Raw genomic sequence first — 20,201 nt, forward strand, 5'->3', positions numbered from 1 at the left:
GCAATTTTTCCAGAACTTCATATAAACCACTGCCTCCTGAGATGAGAAGTACAGGCAATATTCCCAACAGAAGGTACCAAATATTTGAACCCCAACTTTTGAGGACACAAATATGTGTAGTAAAAAACTGTAAAGTGGAAAAAATAGTTCACGTTTTGCGTTTCTATACATTTCAAAGCAAGAGTGCCTAAAAATAAAACTAGTCGAACTGAATACAGTAAGAACAGGGAATGTAGTGAGAATCGTGCAAAAATTCAGATCATGTCATCTGCCTTGAAGATCAGTAAGAGTAACATCGTTGGCAGAACATGTCTTTTGGCTTTGTCCGGAGGAATCTGTGTCTTGGGTTATTTTCCTCACGGTGAACGCAGGTCGCTTTGGACGAGGGAGATCCACAATTTCACTGTTGATCATTGAAATAACGGTTGATATGGAAGGCCTATCTTTTGCCCTTTCTTGTGTACAAAGAAGCCCCACATTTATACACCTTAAAAGCTCAACCTCAATGCATGTCACAGGTATGTTGGGGTCCACTAGTGCTAAAACGTTGTCTTCGTTCCATAACTTCCATGCCTGCAAATTAATCAAGTCAATTTACTATTGGAGTTCCAGTTCACGAAAATAGAATGCAGTCCCAACTTCTATATGAATGAGAGCTTACCAGTTCTAGAAGGCTCGAGCATTGATCTTCCTCGTGAAAACTACTGATCCGTCTTCCGCTTATGATCTCCAGTAATAAGATGCCGAAGCTAAACACGTCCGATTTTTCCGAAAATCGCCCTTCCATTGCGTATTCAGGAGCCATGTAACCACTGCATTCCATCAAACAGGTTCAGATACGTTATTCTGAGTAGAGAATAAAATCACTAGGAACATCAAAATTAAAGAGGTACTAACTAGGTTCCCACAACTCTTCGTGTATTAGCTTGATTTTCGTTTCCCCCAAATATCCGAGCCATTCCAAAGTCTGAAATTTTTGGATTGAGATCTTCATCCAGCAGGATATTGCCTGCCTTCAAATCTCTATGAATAATCCTTAGTCTAGAGTCCCTATGAAGATAAAGAAGACCTCGACAAATTCCATCAACTATGTTGAACCGTGTTCTCCAATCCAAATGTACTCGTTTAAGTGGATCTGACTAGACATAGAAGTTTAATGCAAAAAATTCATTTTTGCAACTGTAAAAGAGTGAACTGCACAGAAGTTCAAAGCCAAACAAAAAACTTATCGCATCTGCAGCAAGAACAGTCCAATTATGTTCAAATGGCTAACTGTACAAATGAGGCTTTCCGGATGTATGGTATAAATGATAGTTTGAGGAAACATTGAAATAAGCGAAATATTACCAAAAAGAAATGTGTCTAGACTCTTGTTTGGCATGAATTCATAGATTAACATTTTCTCATCTCCTTCAACACAGCATCCGAGAAGTCTGACAAGATTTCGATGTTGGACCTTACAAATGACCACCATTTCGTTCACAAATTCCTGCTGCCCTTGTCCTGAGGCTCTTGATAGCCTCTTGATTGCTATTTCCTGACCGTTTGGTAGTCTCCCCTGTACACAGGGACTAAATGAGCTACTAAAATAAACACGCGCACACACACACCTACATATATAATACTTAACTCTACATGAATAATTATACCTTATATACTGGCCCGAAACCACCCCGTCCAAGCTTATTTGGTCTCACCGAAGTTTCCTGTTGCTGCAGCCAATTCTTCAATTTTAAATTTCACGAACTCCTGGAAGTCAACTCTGCTCAAGTTCTCTCCAAGCATTTTTTCATTAGAAACCACTAAAGGGGCTTCTCCACCGGGCAAATGTTTTGCCTTGCTTTCCTTTACTGCTGATCCAGCAAACAACGTTTGTTGTTTAATCCATGCAAACTCAGATATTTATTGGCAATTCCAAGATTCAACACCTGCATTACTCGTTACCTCGTTTTTTCGCCTTCCTCCTGGCAAACCATATTGTGATGATGACAATGAGTGTTCCTATGATGACTGTAGTTGCTACGATTTCTCTCAGATGTCTCTTTTCATCTGGAGATCAGAACGGAAACATAAACTGATGCCTCAGATTATGTTGATGCTGCTAGTAAGCAACTACTAAACGAATCATTTTGGAACACTTGTTTTATAGCTAATAAGGAGACTAGGTCATAGTCAAGAAGATAGGCAAAATCTGCTCCTTTATCAGGGCTCCATATTAGACCCTGCTCGAGCCTATATTTGAGCGTGCGCATGTGCGTGTGTTGGTTTGTTAATGAAAACCGCCAAGTTTTGAAGAATGAGTCAAGCTGAAGGTATTGATCCATCTAAACATAAGCTGTTTTACCAAATTGATAAGAACCATCATCTAAGAGTAAAGTTAATTTACCAAGTTCTGAGTGGGCCAGCCGAATGTAAAGAGTTGTTCCTCCATCGGAGAACTTCTGCAGGTCAATTAAGTCTCCTCTCCAGTGCATGCAGCCGACACCAGAGTCAAATGCATATGCTACACACGAACAATTAATTGAGCAATTTCCTCGGCAAACATCTTCAAGAGTAGAAAAAAAATGTCCAGAATTTGGCACTTTCATCAGTTCCAGCTTTAAAAATCCATCCTCTTTGCCGGCTGTACTGCTACCATTTGTAGTTCCATTGCACTGCAACAATGATGTCCGGATGCATCCACTGGACCAATTTCCTCTGCTCCATTCCTCAAAGTTTTTAGGCTCAAAGCCTCTCAAGCAGCTACAAATTGGTGATTTCTTGGCATCACAGATTCCAAATGGTCCGCACTGGCCATAGACATCACAATCACTCACCCGAGATGACCAAACAATCCCCCAGGAGCTGCTACTCTGATTAAAATATGGTTGCACCAAATTCCCATTTGATTTCAATAACAAATATGACAAATGAGACGCCTCAGCAAAACTGTAAGTCAGATAGACTGTTCCTTCATGATCGTCCAACAGGTTATACCCATCAATATAGACTGATTGCATCTTAGGTACTCCAATGAATATATTACCATTCCATGGACCACTCCGCCAATACAGAGAACTGCCGTTCAAAATGAAAAGTTCAGGAATGTTTTGTGTACCAAGACTCGCCGAGAAGCTTCCAATTGATGGATCAGAAGCGCTTCTCCAAGATGTTAGTGCCTGCTTCTGATTTGTTCTTGAGCTAGTGATAAGCTTCATTTTTGCTAAGAATGAATCGGTCATGTGCTGGAAACTTTCCCAGAGAGTATCTGGATCATTTGCACTAGAGTTAGAGCTCTGTTTGAGTAAGACAAGGTTCCCAGAATCTAACAACTGAGCTTTTGCATCGTTTACAGAGTTGTTGGGAACATTTGATGACCAAACTAATTCCCTCTTTCCATTCATGACCACAAGATTACCATCATCGGATATCATCACAACACCAGAAGAGTTGAAAATTGGATTCTCCCTGTTCGCTACCCAGAGAACATTATACGTAGGAACATCATCGTACCAAATCCCCACATAGCGATTTGCAGAACCATTAGGGCTAAAGAATCCCATTCTGTAGACACCTCCACTTGATGTTATACTTTCAGGGTCCTGGATAAACTCAGTTGCTGTGATGACATCTCCTCCAATGCAAAATTTAACAACGTAATGAGACATTAGAAAGAGAGAGAACAATCTTGCTTTTCCCAGAAATAGCATGATGAGAACTTGAATCTTTCCTCCTCAGCAACAACCCATAACACCGCACGCTGCCACAGCACCACTGGCTAAGGTAGAGAAAGTGCCAAGAACACCACGAGCCTCAAGTGAATTTGAGGACAGAAGATGAAAATCAGAATTCTGCAGAGGAAGGCCTAGTGGTTGAAGGTGATGGCGGTTTCCCACTACAAGAGATACCCACATGGCCTAATCATCATTTACATAGTCCCTGGCTAAGGGACTTAAGGAGCTCCATGAAGAAACCGGTATTGAAGAATCTGATTTTCCTGGCTAATGGCCCCACATCTTATCGCAGAGTTTAAGATTGTGGTCTGGATTATTCGGCATAGGCGTTGCATATTGGATCTCTATCATCTTCACTTAAACCAGTTGTTCTACATATAAAAAAATTTCTTGTTCTTTCTTCTTGGTCATGAGATTCTGCTTAGCGTCTTAAATTTCATTTGAAGTATTGAGCATCTCGAATTTCATAAAGTACATGGATATTAGCATTTGAACTCGTGTAAAATCATATGATTTTTCACAAATTATTCATAGAAAAAAAAAACATTCAGGGGAGAAAAATGTCATTTCAAATAAGCCCCCAAGCATTCCTTCATTGTTAACTCGTGACTCAATAAATTTGGGCCCTTAAGAATTCACCCTCGACTTTTTTTTTTTTCCAAAATTCAAAACATTTGAAACTTTCACGGCTCGCCAATACATGCTGCAGCCTAATTAAATGCAGTAAGACCTCGAACACCCAAATATAATACTTCGTATCAATGTCAACTTCCTTAAGTCGGTCGTCTTTCAGACCCAAAAAATAAAGTTGGTCGTCGATAATCTCGGTTAACTACGTCATAAGCTGATTGTTTCTATTAACAATCATTAATTAATGTCGATCGAAAAGGTAAAAGAAATTATTTAGTGTATATTAGATTAAGAAAAAATGTTAGAAAAATTATATCTTGCTCGCATTTCACCCGGGTACCCTTCTGAAAGTACCGACTTTGCCATCTGATGGGTGAACTGCATTGGCCCAAATTACTGTCTTCAAGGAACGCAAAAAACCTCTCATTTCCCCCAAAAACCGCACGTACTGAAACTCTAATCTTTCTCCACCCATTCGTCGTCCCAGTGGCTGCGGCCTACTCGAGCTACGAAAGTCAGTCCCCCAACTTCCAGTCACCACTGCACCTGTCAAGCCATGCCCGAGAGGAGGAGGACGACGACGACCGGGCATCACATTTCTTCCCTCGACTCGTGACAGCTTGTGGGTTGTGTGAGATAAGACTGAGGGACGAAGACTGAGTGGCGGGTCAAGTCGTATGCACCGAGATCACATCGCCACCGTCCGAACTCTCTCTCCATCCATTCGCACGAGGCGACGACGGAGGGGACTCTCGACTCTTTGGACGCATTCTGGATTGAGTCGTCGCTGTCATTTCGGCGGTGCAAGAAGAGAGACAATGTGCGAACCAAGCTATGTGAGAAGCACTTGAGACTTGAGAGGTTGTCCGTGGCGTCACGCACGGTTTGGGGTCACTGGCCGGTTCACTCGACCCGGATTCGCCGGTTATTGTTGTAAAAGACCCGAGCAATTAGCGAATCAATTCTATTTTAGGTTCTGTCTATTTTTCGGAAAACGAATCTACGTTGCCTCTAAAGATCCTTGCCATTCCAAAGTCTGAAATTTTGGATTGAGCTCTTCATTCAACAGGATATCACTTGCCTTTAGATCTCTATGAATTATCCTTAGTCTTAGAGTCCCCGTGAAGGTACCATAGGGATCGACATATTCCATCAATAATGTTGAACCATCTTCTCCAATCAAGATGCTCGCACTTGAATGGATCTGAAATGACAACATAAGCAAATGCAGAAATTTTGTATCATTATCGTGACTGGGTTAGAGTGAAAAGCACAGAAAGAAGCTCAAATGCAATAAGGCTAATTTCAAATTGTTGCCTTCATTCGAGATTGTGGCCCCAATTGCTTTCCTTCAATTGCCATTTTGTTTTCAGTATCATGAACATTTCTATGCACTTGGTTTCCAGTTGCTTACAACTAATTATACTGATTGACATCCTTCAATCAATTAACAAGGACTGCAGCGTCGAGTAAAATCAGCTATATCTTTCTCACATCAACAGGATTAGTGGAATTTTTTGAGCTAGCCATGTCATTGAATTTATGATATGAGATGAACATTAGTGAACACTTAGGCTATTGCAGATTTGAGGGTATTCCTAGCGTTGCCAAGATTTGGATTCTAATTTGGAACAAATAGATACGTCAAGGAGTAGTGGCAAACATTTGAAGGAGGGGGCTAATTGCAATTCCCCCAACAGTGGAGGGGGGCCGTTCGCAATTTTTCCAGAACTTTATCTAAACCACTGCCTCCTGAGATGAGAAGTAGAAGCATTATTCCCAGCAGAAGGTACCAAATATTTGAACCCCAACTTTTGATGACACAAATATGTGTAGTAAAGAACTGTTACGTGGAAAAAATAGTTCATGGTTTGCGTTTGTATACATTTCCAAGCAAGATTGCCTAAAAATAAAACTAGTCAAACTCGAAACAGTAAGAACAGGACACAGTGAGAATGGTGCAAAAATTCAAATCACGTCATCTGCCTTGAAGAACGGTAAGAGTAACATCATTGGTAGAAAATGTCTTTTGGCTTTGTCCGGAGGAATCTGTGTCTTTGGTTATTTTCCTTGCGGTGAATGCAGGTCGCTTTGGACGGGGAAGATCCACAATTTCACCGTTGATCATTGAGATAACAGTTGATATGGAAGGCCTATCTTTTGCCCTTTCTTGTGTACAAAGAAGCCCCACATTTATGCACCTTAAAAGCTCAACCTTGAAGCATCTAACAGGAATGTTTGGGTCCACTAGGGCTAGAATATTATCTTCATTCCACAGCTGCCATGCCTGCAAATTAATCAAGTCAACTTACTATTGGGGTTCCAGTTTATGAGAACACAATGCAGTTCCAACTTCCATATCAATGAGAGCTTACCTGTCCTAGAAGGCTCAAGAATTGATCTTCCTCATAAAAACTAGTGTTCCGTTTTCCACTTATGATCTCCAGTAATAATATTCCGAAGCTAAACACATCTGATTTTTCCGAAAATCGCCCTTCCATTGCGTATTCAGGAGCCATGTAACCACTGCATCATCCATCAAACAGGTTCAAATTCCTTAATCTGAGTAGAGAATAAAATCACTAGGAACGTCGAAAAATAAAGAGCTACTAACTAGGTTCCCACAACTCTTTGTGTATTAGCTTGATTTTCGTTTCCCCCAAATATCCGAGCCATTCCAAAATCCGAAATTTTTGGATTAAGCTCTTCATCCAGCAGGATATTGCTAGCCTTCAAATCTCTATGAATGATCGTTAGTCTGGAGTCCCTATGAAGATAAAGTAGACCTCGACAAATTCCATCAATTATGTTGAACCGTGTTCTCCAATCCAAATGTACTCGTTTAACTGGATCTGAATAGACAATAGAAGTAAAATTCAAAAAGTTCACTTTTTGCAACTGGGAAAGATTGAAATGCACATAAAGAAGTTCAAAGCCAAACAGAATTGTTGAAGCATCCGCAGCAGGACTGTCCAATCCTGTTTAAATGGCTAACTATACAAATGAGGCTCTCCGGATATAGTGGTATAAATGATAGTTTGAGGCAGCACTGAAAAAGAGAAATATTACCAAAAAGAAATGTGTCTAGACTCTTGTTGGGCATGAATTCATAGATTAACATTTTATCATCTCCTTCAACACAGCATCCGAGCAGTCTAACGAGATTTCGATGTTGGATCTTACAAATGACCACCATTTCGTTCATAAATTCTTGCTGCCCTTGTCCTGATGCTCTCGATAGCCTCTTGATTGCGATTTCCTGACCGTTTGGGAGTGTGCCCTGTACACAGGGACTAAATGAGCCACTAAAATTGACACACACACACTCACACACCCACCCACTCACATATATGATACTTTACATCAATAATTATACCTTATATACTGGCCCAAAACCACCTCGTCCAAGCTTAGTGGCGTCGCCAAAGTTTCCTGTTGCCGCAGCCAATTCTTCAATTTTATACAGCACAAACTCCTGGAATTTAACTCTGCTCAAGTTCTCCCCAAGCATATTTTCCCTAGAAGCCACTAAAGTTGCTTCTCCATTGGATAAACGCTTTTCCTTGCTTTCCTTTACTGCTGTTCCAGACAACGGTCTTTGTTAAATAATCCATGCAAACTCAGAACTTAATGGCATGCCTGGAATAGCTGCATTACTCGTTACCTCTCTTTTTCGCCCTCCTCCTGGCAAACCATATTGTCACTATGACAATGAGTGTTCCTATGATGACTGTAGTTGCTATGATTGCTCTCAGATGTCTCGTTTCACCTGCAGATCAGAACGGAGACATGAACTGATGTCTCAGACCACGTAGAAACACGAAAGATCTCTATTTTTCTCCACCTGTTCGCCGCCTCACGGGCTGCGGGGAATGAAAATGATCAAAGACCATCCCGCGCCGACTTCCTGGGGCCACTGAACCCGTCAAGGCAAGTGGGAGAGGACGAGGAGGAGTCACATCTCAGTGACTTGAATAGAGCATGCAGATTTGAGGGACGAAGATTGAATGGTTGGTCGATCTTTTCGCGCAAGACGACCATGGAGGTACGGAACGAAATGACATGTCGGAGGGGACCCTGCTTTCCGGACGCTTTCCGAATTCAAACTGTCGCTATCATTTTGCCGTGCAAGAAGAGAGACTACGCGTGAAACCAAAGTTTGGGCAATGAAGACATGAGACTTTGGGAGGTTGTCCCGGGCGTAAAGGTCGGGATGGGCGTCGGGTAATTTTGTTTTGTAATTTGTTCGTTACACTGATTGGGTCTCCATGGGGATGGACTAATACCATAAAAATTCCAAAGCGGTTTATTCGTGTCGCATTTTCCCTAAATTGATTTCCATGTCTTAGAATATCCTAAACTAATACTCTCGTATCACATTCACCCTTAACTAATTTTCGTGTAATAAAAAATCACAACTGATACGGTTGTGTCAAATTTACCCTAAACTAATTTTCGTGTAAGAAAATTGAACATAAGCTGACGGGATATTGGAGATTGTAGCTGACAGGGATACCAATTTGAGATTTTTTATGACATGAGAATTAGTTTGGATAAATATGGCAAGAGGGTATCAAGTTTAGATTGTTTGTGACACCAATATTAATTTAGGTTAAATATGGCACGAGTGTCCAGACTTGTCCACTTTGCTGTTTGGATAGAATCGGAATTATCTAATATAGCTATTCATAATCTCAAATATATAGATATATAAAAATAAAAACTTTTCAAATTGAGAAATTAGGCATCTAGCTATCTATCTATAGTCACTAGTAATGCTTTTATATAACTAGTGAATTTCTATAATAACCATTCTTCAACATATCAGGAGTTACTATTTAATAATTTCTTTTTTATCATTTAGTAAGTTTTAATGAGAAAAATCTATTACAATATATAGGTAAGCAATATTTTTGTAGACGATTAATAACTTTGCGTGAAAAAAGTATCAATTTTATAAAAATAATTTATGGTTAATATGCTTAAAATTAGGAAAATAAATTTCCTAACCTAAAAAGGGAAAAAAAATTTTATTGAAATTAATTTCCCTGAAAATGTTTTCCTTTGTCATGAAAATTTCTTTGAAATAAGCACACCCTAAGTATGTTTTATATTAGGTAAAAAGCCACCAAAACTCTCAAACTATGCCCATTGTGACACATTTACCATAAAATTGTTCTATGACATTAAAAACCCTAAAGTATGGCCACTTTAACACATTTACCCAAAAAATTTTCTTGTAACATAAAGAAAAACCCCTCATTTGTACCAATGTGAAATATTTACTCTTCGTCAATATTCTGTCAAATGATTTTTCAACCAAAATAAAGTCGTTTTTATTTCACCTAAGCCACATAGATACCATGTCAATATCGTTTACTTTCCAGTGTCCATATAGGTAGATTTATAACATTTTTCATTGCTTGATGAACAGTAAATGTGCCACACAGGTATAAGTTTAGGACTTTTGGTATCACAGAATAAAAAGTTTAAGGTAAATGTATTACATTGGATATAGTTTGGAGTTTTTTATGTTTTTTTCCCTTTATATTATGTTCAATCGGACCTAAAATTTCATCTTGGGCTTCTGATTGTACTAAGTTGGACCGGTGCTGCCCGGTGCTCTATCCACCCACTAGCAAGGGCAAAATAGTCAACTCAATTGTCCTTTCTTCTCCAATTGCACATCAAGAAAATCACAAACTCATTTTCATTTTCACTCTGCCATTGTCACCTATCACTTCACTTCCCCTCATTTTCTGTGGCCCTAACATGTTTTAAAAGAAGAAATCCACAAGAGTGTTCATTTCCATGAAGAAGAATATGCTTTCATTCAACCCTCTTAACCTTTGCAACTGAGATCTTTACCCAGTGTACCACGCTGTGATGCATGCTGCACCTTGCAAGTGCTCCCTATTTTGGTGGTCTTACTGCTAGATTTCAGTAACTTCTATTGACACAAAATGAATGTTGCTCACGTGAACTGAATCTAGGTCACCATATCCCATTCTGCGAGAGCACTGCTCCAACCGGCACTTCATGCTTAATAAGCACCAAACAGTCACCAAGTTACAGAAGTTGGCCTGTTCAATTTTCTTGTTTTGTGTTTAATACATTTGCCAGCACCACTCAACATAAGAATCAACGAACAGTGAACATAGTACTTTTGGATAAAAACAAGAACAGATTACAATAATGTGATAAACCTTCAGCTTTGAGCTTAAGTTTTCAAATATGTCCATTTCGAGGACACTCTTCATCGGCCTATAATAGTGGTGAGAGTAACATTGTTGATAGAACATCCATCTGGGCTAGGTTCCAAGGAATCTGTATCTCCAGTTGTTTGCCTCTCAGTGAACGCAGGTTGATTTGGATCAGGAAGATCCACAATTTCACTGTGGAGCATCGAAATAACAGTTGAAACGGTAGGCCTATCTTTTGCGAGTTCTTGTGTGCAAAGAAGACCCACTTTTATACACCTTTCAACCTCAGTTTCGAAGTATCTGACGGAGAATTTTGGGTCCACTAGTGCTAGAGCATTGTCTTCCTTCCACAAATTCCACGCCTGCCAAAAACTCGAGTCAATTTGCTATAGTTATGTTAGTTTAGTGAAATAAGTCGAGTTCTATGTCAGTAAGCGCTTACGTATCCTAGAAAGCTCAAGGATCGATCTTCCTCAATAATACCAGTGCTCTGTCTTCCAGATACGATCTCTAACAGTATCACGCCGAAACTAAAGACATCTGTTTTTTCCGAAAATCGCCCATCCATTGCATATTCAAGAGCCATGTAACCACTGCGTTTCATCAAACATTTTCAGATTCCATATACTGAGTAGAAAATAAAATCATTAATTACTTCAACATGCAAAGAGGTACTAACTAGGTTCCCACAATTCTTCGCGTATCTTCTTGGTCTTCGTTGCTTCCAAATATCCTAGCTGTTCCAAAGTCAGAAATTTTAGGATTGAGCTCTTCATCCAACAGGATATTACTCGCTTTCAAATCTCTGTGAATTATCCTGAGTCTAGAATCCCGGTGAAGATATAGTAGGCCTCGACAAATTCCATCAATAATGCTGAACCGTCTCTTCCAATCCAGATGTTCCCCTTTGAGAGGATCTGAATAGACAATATAAGTAAATGCATAGTGACAAGTTCAAATTATGCTGAAGATGGCAGTCATGTGCAGGAGGTACAGTCCAATGCACGGCTAAAATTACGAATGAGACATCATTTTCTTTGCTTGGCAAAGAAAAAAGTGGGACTAGAATTAGACAATCTTAAAAGAATTGAAATCTTACCAAAAATAAAAGCGTCTAGACTTTTGTTTGGCATGAACTCATAAACTATCATATTCTCATCTCCTTCAACACAATATCCAAGGACTCTAACAAGATTTCGATGTTGGACCTTGGAAATGACCTCCAATTCATTCATAAACTCTTGGAACCCTTGTCTTGAGGCTTTCGATAGTCTTTTGACTGCTATTTCTTTCCCATTTAACAGTCTCCCCTGCACAAAAGGACTTAACTCAGTGGCTGAAATATAAAACAATGTTACTGTCCTCCACACGAAAAATTATTACCCTATATACTGGTCCAAATCCACCCTGTGCTAGCTTATTGGTGTCACTAAAGTTGCTTGTTGCTGCCGCCATTTCTTCCAATTTATATAGCACTACCTCCTGGACATTAACTTTGCCCAAATTCTCTCCAAGCATGTTTCTATCCGAAGCCACTAATGATGCTTCTCTATCCGAAAACTGCATTTCTGTGCTTTTTCTTTCTGCAGATTCCATTAACATATTAAGTAATTCAGTCCATGCAGCGGGCATTTGCATGGATAGCAAGACCGAATGACCACAAAACTGATTACCTTGTATTTTCTTCCACCTTCTCCAGCAAAAGCATATAGCAATAACGAAATTGACTATTCCCACAATCACAGCAGTTGCTATAATTGCTGTCAGATCTCTCTTTTCACCTGCGGACCAGAAAAAAAGACATAAGCTGTGTCTCAGACTCTGGTGCCTCTATATAAGCAGCTACCAACAAAAAGCATTTTATGAACCCTTGTTCAACAGAGAACAGTTAATAGCACAGAAAGAAACATAGCTAAAATTAGACTTGGCAGATAAAAGCCAAAAGGCACTTTAAATCCACATAATTCTTTTTTCTTATTAAATTATTTTCTGATGGTTGAGTCAATAGGAAGTATACCGGCTAATGCTTAAACATCTAGGAATCAGTTGCGATAGGATACCAAATTGTACAGAACTTAGATTGATGAATGAACTCACCAATTTCTGCGTGGTTGAGTCGGATGTAAAGGTCAGTTCCGGCCATGGAGAACTTCTGTATGTCAATTAGGTCTCCGCTCCAGTACATGCAACCGATACCAGCTTCATATGCATATGCTAAACAGGAACAATTACTTAAGCACAGCTTCTGGCATTGGTCTTCCAACGGGGAATCCCTAATTGCATAATTTGGCACTTTTGCATTCTCTATCTTCATAAATCCATCCTTTTTTCCGGCTTTAGTGCTACCATTGTTTATCCTTTCACATTGCAGCGATGACATCCGGACGCATCCCCCGGACCAATTCCCTCTGCTCCATTCTTCAATGTTTTTAGGCTCAAAGCCTCTCAAGCAGTTGCAAATAGGTGATGTGTTGGCATCGCAGATTCCGAACGGCCCGCACTTGCCATAAACATCACATTCACTCTCCCAAGACGACCAAAAAACTTCCCAGTAGTTCTCTTTTTCATGCCAGAATGGCAGCACCAAATTTCCATTGGGCTTCAGTACGAAGTATGAAAAATGCGGCTCAGCAAAATTGTAAGTATAATACATAGTTCCATCCTTAGCAGCTAATATGTTAAACACATCAGGATGGACGGTCTGCATCTCGGCTATTCCAATGAAACCTTTACCCATCCATGGACCACTCCGCCAATACCGGATGCTGCCATTCCAAATGACAACTTCAGGAACGTTCAGCGGTTCCAGGGTAATCATGAAGCTTCCAACTGATGGATCGGAAGGGCATTTCCAAGATGAGGCGAACTTCTTCTCGTTTGTCCTTACGTTAGTGCTTAGCTTCATTTTTGACAAGAATGAGTCAGACATGTGGTCAAAACTTTGCCAGAGTATGTCCAAATCATTTGCCCCGGAGCTTGAACCTTGTTTAAGCAGGACAAGATTTCCAGAATCTAATAATTGGGCTGTTCTATTTGCAGCAGATGTCGAAACATTCGACGACCAAACTACTTCCTTCTTTCCATTCGTGATCACAAGATTTCTGTCATCAGATATTATCACTACACCTGAAGAGTCTAAAATCGGTGTCTCCCTGTTCGCCACCCAGAAGATATTATATGCAGGAATCTTGTTATGCCAAATTCCAACATATCGATTTGCAGAACCATTAGGGCTAAAGAATCCCAATTTGTAGAGACCTCCACTCGATGTTATACTTCCGGGGTCTCGGATGTAGCCAGATGCTGTAATGACATCTCCTCCAACGCAAAGTTTCACCGCGTAATGACACATTAGGAAGAGAGAATACAATCTTGCTCTTCTCAGAAGGATCATAACTACTTGGATCTTTCTTCTCGACAACAACCAAGAAACTGGATTTGCTACTGGCTTCGGATAGAGAGAGGACCAAGGACATTCGAATCCACAACCTGAAGGTCAGGACAAGGGAGTGGAATTCAAAATTATGGACTTGTAGTGGAAGATCATTTCTAGGTGTCCTGGCTGATGGGCTTCAGAAGCTCCATGAAGAGATTTATAGTGGAAAATCTGAAAAGTGTCTCGTCTCTCTAACCGGAAAATTTCCCACATCAGCTGTTGCTGTCAATGCCATGATTTTACTTGCTAGAGGCCAAAATGGTTTGTGCATGAGTCTTCTAGGTAGTGGACTTCACAGTGCAGTATAGGCCAGTTGGGTCTGTCATCTCCACTCAGTCGGTTTCAATCTTGTGGTTCTCATTAACATTATGCTTCTTCACTCGTCATAAATTCTTCAAAGGAGTCCCTATAACTTGTGACTCTCAAGAATGTTGGTGTAGTGTGCCACTTGAAAATGCTGATGCATTAAACATGAGCTTCTAAGTTTCTACATCAGAATTTTATATGATGAGAAATGAACATGGTGTGGGTAGTTTGAGTTGAGGCAGCTATTTGCATTAAAACGTGAGGGTATCTCGATGAACTTCTTGAATTCAGAAGCTACGTTGCGATTACGAGTCTGAAATTAGAATTTTACCTAAAGTAATCACCCTTTCACATTGAACCAACACTTCCCTTCTAAACTTCTCATTTTGCACCTAATGAGCCAAACTCGATAGCGCGAGTCTACTCCTCTTTTATATAAACCACCAAAAATATCTACTTTCCAAATCACCCGAGTGCCAAACACGCATCGCCTTCGGCCGCCCACAACTCCGCTGCCTCCAGCCACATTCGGCAACCCCGGAGCAAAGAATGTGTATTACATCCATCTCAGAGCCTTCTACGGTTCAAGTTATGAACGTCAATCCCACGTTGAACCCATCAGCCGAATCCGTCAGACAGGGGCGCGACAGGACGAGGACGAGATGTCAAACCTCCAACCACTCCAAGATCTTAGACGAGAAATCGGTGAAAGTAGTTTCCACTAATAACCATAATGACGGAGGGCCAATCTCTCGATGATTCACAAAAGCCGACGGGGCAATGACATGAGATGCTTTTCAAAGTTCTCCGATTTTTATTTTTTTTGGTCTTACAAAGGTCTCCGTTTAAACGCTAGCTTTATCGCGGTCAGGTTGGCGGCGGCCAAAAAGGAGAGTAAAAACCAAGCTGTGCGTAAAAGTGGGTTTTTTGCTAAGTCAAAAAGTTGAAGGGTAAAAAGAAAAAAGAAAAAGTTTTATTTTTGGTCAGATTACAAAAAAAGTTTTACTAGTCAACAAAAAGGAAAAGCGGACGCTCGGCTCATAGAATGGGCAGAGAGCGAAAGCGCAAATGAGAAAGAAAAGAGAGAGAAGAAAAGAAACAATGGGCAAAGAAGAGAAAGAAAGGGAAAGGAAAAAAGGAAAAAAGAAAAGAGGATTTTGTGTGTACACGTCACGGGGATCTTGTCAAGCTGAATTTATTTCAATTTGCAATGCTAAGCCCTTTGTTTCGTCTAATCTGTTTCGAAATTAAGGTACAAATTCGAAATTATGTGAAATTTGAACTGCAAGGTCCAATTTTGGAGTTGTTGAGTTATGAAATTTCACGGAAATCATGAATTAGGGCATTGTGGAGCCGTGAGGTTTGACGGGAGTCGTTTTGAAGTAACGGTTTAGTCTGAGTGAAATTTTAGAGTTTCGCGCACAAGCTCTGTGTTCCGGATAGCTTTGAACAGTCGCCTTGGGCGAGCGATTTGTTAACGCGTGGGAGTCATTTTGTTAGCGATTAAGTGTAGTTTAGTAGGGTTGTTAGTTAAAGTAATGTTTTACTTGGTTTTAATGTCGATTATCATTTAATTGATAGGACTATGAGATCGTTGGTTCGAAAAACTACGTTGTTTGGTTTTGGGCATTTCCAGGTGAGTGGTGCCAATATCTCATTTGGTTTTTAAAACCCATGTCTTGAAGTAAAAGCAATGTGTGTATATATATACACACACACACACTAAACTAAAAAGAGCATATTTATTGCATAAAGTTGGATCAAGTGTTTACTACTTTTGATTATCGTGAGACGGTTTGATAAACCTTTCTTGAAGGTTATGTGTATTACTTTATGAATCTAATTTATGAGATAATTTTTTAAAAGATTTGAGAAATACTTTACGAAAGGGGATTTTGATCGATGAACTAAGTTGCGAAAGATTCTAGATTTTGGTTTGTGAAACCGATTTATGATACGAATTTTGAATTGGTTTTGTGGAAAGAAATGATTTGTGAAATCAATTGTGATATGAACTGATCAAGGGCAATGTGCTACATGGCGACACGAGTCTCTTAAGAGCCACCTTTAAGGCCTTATATTATTAATATGTGTTAGGCAAGGGTTAAGTGTTACACGACAACGGCGACAAGTGTAACATCCTCAATTTCAGTCTCCGGAAAATGGTTATGGATTAAATTTGGTGGTTTTCCCAATCGAAACCAAATTTTACTCTTGTTCTGGAAAACCTAGTTTCGAGTCCCTAGTACCACCTCGTTTTGTTATTTTTGTGGAAAACTTTGTGAACCGAATTTCTAGAAGTTTCCCCTTCAAAGTCGTTCCAAATATCTTCAAGTTTAACATAATTTAATTTCAGAATTTTTGGACTTGATTTGGGTTGGACAATCACCTCATTTTCGGACCGTGTAAAACTGCCCAGAATGAGTATTTCTATGATGTTTACACTTTCTCGATTTTATACAAATTTTTTTGGGACGAGTTTGAACAAACTTCCTTCACAAAAGTTGTTAAGAACTTCTTCCTCTATAACATATATAAATTTGGGAATTTTTTGGAGATTATTTGGATTCTGGAAAGAGCTTGCTTTGAGAAGCAAGAGTTCTATTCTAGCGAACTGTTTTTAGTCTGTCTTTGAGCTATTAAAGTTGTGTTTAAAGAAAGATTCAGATTTCGAGTTCTCATGGAAAATGTTTGTTAAGGCCTTGTTTATGACATATTCAAATTTGAGAATTTTCTGAGTCCATTTACTATATTTTCAAGTCCGATTTCTTGAACAGTACAAAACTGCCCAGTTTTATCAGATTTCAAAGATGCACCATTTCTCACGTGAAACCTTGGGAATTTGGACTTGAGATCTTCTGATTATTTAATGTGTACATTCTAAGATTTCAAATGAGATATGTTACATTTTGATTGGAGGTCATATGAAGGGGAAATGAGGCTTTACATGTGATGGCAAAAGCTGAAATGTGTTTTTCTGGAAGGCTTTTTATAATTGAGTCTTGAGGACCAAGACCATCATTCACGCCTAGCAAGATGGCTCATGGTCAAAGAGAGAGAGAAAGAGAGATCATCATGATTTATTTAGGCCTTGAATAAATAGGGCATAATGATCCTAAGCTAGAAACTTGGAGGCCAAGTTGGAAATGAATGGCCTCAAATTAAAGGCTTGTACAAGAAGCTTAATTATGAAGCTTAGACTTTAGGGCCAATTGCAACTTGAGGATCAAGTTTTAGGATCTTAATTGCTCCTATAGGTCATCATGAACTCTAGATTGAAATTTAAAGCCCAAGCTTAGATTATGTGGCTAGAATTAAATCTTACTCAAGAATCCAAATTAATGGCTAAGACTTTCAAGGCCATTTAATTATGGTCTTTTGGCTCTTTTTCATTAATAGCCAAGATTTTCAAGATCTAGATAATGATGGCATTAGACTTTAGGGGCAATTTCATCGTGACATTTGTCTTTTCTTCATGAATAGCTTATGTGTCCCTATAGATATTAATGCACGGGCTTAGGTGTCCTCTTGGAATTTAATGTATAGGGTGACTCATGTACCCTAACTTAGAGCATTATAACCCTAGTAGGACACTTGGTAGTCAATTAGACACTCAAATTATTAGGCCTAAGATTTGATAAGATTTCCTTTAATTATAGGTGACACTTGAATGAAGGTGATTGGACCATGTGGCTAGTGAATTATGAGAGCTTTGAGGATTCTAAAGAGTCAAGAACTTGGAGAGCAAGTTTTGACTCTTAACTTGGTGAGCAAGTTGGGTTTGCCTATAAATAGGCTTGGTCCCCCCTTAGTTACCACACACCATCTCCTCTTCCTCTCTCATCTCTCATTCTCACGCCACTCACCCTCTCTCACACGCCTACCCACCAGCCGGTTCTTCCTCTTGCTCACGCCAATCACCACTTCATTCTCACGTCACTATTTGGTCCCCATAAAATCTCGTATTGTCGAGTAGAGTAAGTGAATTCCCTAATGTCGGAAAAGGAAGATGAGATGCATTGTGACGTGGTTTGCTTGGACCGTGTTCGGTTGTTTGATTAGTCGTGGTTGGTTCTTTCCATGTCTTGCCTATGTTTCATATTTGATGTGACGTGGTTTGCTTGGACCGTTTTCGGACTTGTGAATGATCGTTGATTGTTTCATCTTATGTCTTGTATATACTTGAGACGTGTATATTTCTCACGTTTTGCAAGAGTCAATTATGACTTGGTTGCGAGAAAAGCTTCTCTTGTTATTCATGGTTAACATATGATAAAAACCGAAACTTGATTGGTGATACTCACGTGTAATAGCCATACTTGATGTTTTTTTGTTGTTGGCATGTACTTTGCTATTGATTTGCCATTGACGCCGGTGCGTTAAGGGTCAACTCATGTTAACGACGATCGATTCCTCCTCACTTGACATTAGTGAGTTCACTTATTAGGTCTCCCAGACTCATCCCCCGTTGTTTTCCTTTTCAGGTCCGAAAGATGGCATCTCCCCCGATCCATTTTGGCACCCCTATAAAGATGGAAGTTGAGGTGATCGATGCTATCTGCACCCGTGAACGTAGGGCCTACCCTCGGGTTATTACCTATGCTATGGTTAATGAGGGCCTTGAGAACTTGGTACCCCACACTTACGCGGCGTGATACCGTTTGTCAAATAGCCACCTGGTTGGACCCCTGTGAGGGTACAACGGCCCCTTTGGTGGAAATGGTGGGCCGGCTCTAGGGGGCCCCATAGGCGGGGCATGAGATAGCCGAGCGGACGGCAGTGGGAAGGGGAGTATGAGCTATGTTGGAGTTCGAGGAATCTAGGAGCATTAAAGCCGTAGTAGCGGGCTTAGGACACCCAAGCCATAACTTTTGTTGTGTATAAACGGCTAAAATCGGTTAAGACCCGTAAGTCGGGTCGTAAAATATGCTTGCGTGTGATGTAAATACAAGATTTGCTCACGATGCTTGTCGTAACCCCATTGTTTGGTTTAATTGTGATTGTTCCGAATTAATTGCTTCCACTTGTGCTTAATCAAAGATAATAACGAACGGAACGTCGCACTAATAACCCCGAGGTGGGGGCGTTACAACAAGAGTCTCGCGGGACCATCTCTAGAGCCTTGTACTATTGATATGTGTTAGTCAAAGGCAAAGTGCTACACGGTGATGCGAGTCTCATGGGAGCCACCTCTAGGGCGTTATAGTCAAGAACTAGGGCTTCATTTATTTTGCGAAAAATGAACGATTTGGAAAGCAATTTCCAAAAAATGATTACTCATATCTCTCATAAAAATGAATGAACGAAAAAAAATTTCACATTCAACAAAGATATTTAAACATAAATTATTATCGGTAATGCAAGCATTGTTCATTGACTAATTATTTTAAGCGATACAAACACAATTATTTTTAGAAAAATGTTTGCCAAATCCTTCATTTTCAACGAAACAAACGCATCTCAAGTACTACACGGTGATGCAAGTCTCATGAGAGCCATCTCTAGGTACTATTGATATGTGTTAGTCAATGGCAAAGTGCTACACGGTGAGGCAAGTCTTGGGGGAGCCACCTTTAGAGCCTTGTATCATTGATATACGTTGGTCAAGGATTAAGTGTTGAAAGATAACGTAAGTTTCGTGGGAGCTACCTCTAAAGTCTTGAGTTGGATATTGAGCATGGAATTGATCATTAATATGTGATTTGAGATTGATAAATGGAATAGACCATTGATGCGCGATTTGATGAAATTGATCAGTGGACTGAACCATATACTTATTTTGATATTATTAATGAAATGATTATTTCTTTTATGGATATATTTTATCAGTGGACTGAACCACATACTTATTTTGATATTATTAATGAAATGATTATTTCTATTATGGATATATGTTTGTTGAAGTAATTAAGA

General features: G+C 39.7%; 1 protein-coding gene and 1 pseudogene across 1 annotated transcript; both read right to left on the reverse strand.

The window, feature by feature from the left end:
• Positions 1-60: 60 nt before the first annotated feature.
• LOC115668005 (G-type lectin S-receptor-like serine/threonine-protein kinase At1g11300) lies at positions 61-7,899 on the reverse strand (annotated as a pseudogene).
• Positions 7,900-10,599: 2,700 nt separating this feature from the next.
• Positions 10,600-13,925, reverse strand: LOC115661547 (G-type lectin S-receptor-like serine/threonine-protein kinase At1g11330). The gene is made up of 7 exons (XM_056319785.1): positions 12,644-13,925; positions 12,220-12,327; positions 11,930-12,129; positions 11,646-11,856; positions 11,226-11,463; positions 10,989-11,139; positions 10,600-10,908 (listed from the first exon to the last, which is right to left on the reverse strand). Exons 1-7 carry the CDS (start codon positions 13,896-13,898, stop codon positions 10,600-10,602), a joined length of 2,472 nt encoding a protein of 823 aa, XP_056175760.1. The 5' UTR covers positions 13,899-13,925.
• Between the last annotated feature and the right edge of the window lie 6,276 nt (positions 13,926-20,201).

The sequence above is a fragment of the Syzygium oleosum genome, unplaced genomic scaffold, assembly GCF_021117445.2.
Source record: "Syzygium oleosum isolate NSW1041296 unplaced genomic scaffold, Sole_v2.1 Sole_v2.18, whole genome shotgun sequence".
Classification (NCBI taxonomy): Eukaryota; Viridiplantae; Streptophyta; class Magnoliopsida; order Myrtales; family Myrtaceae; genus Syzygium; species Syzygium oleosum.

Excerpts from the sequence above, each read along its gene's own strand:
- LOC115661547 (XM_056319785.1), bottom strand. The coding sequence starts at position 13,898 with ATGTGTCATTACGCGGTGAAACTTTGCGTTGGAGGAGATGTCATTACA. Across the intron at positions 11,857-11,929 it reads GATTTGGACCAGTATATAGG|GGGAGACTGTTAAATGGGAA; the intron begins GTAATAATTTTT and ends CCTTTTGTGCAG. Across the intron at positions 11,464-11,645 it reads TCTAGACGCTTTTATTTTTG|ATCCTCTCAAAGGGGAACAT; the intron begins GTAAGATTTCAA and ends TTGTCTATTCAG.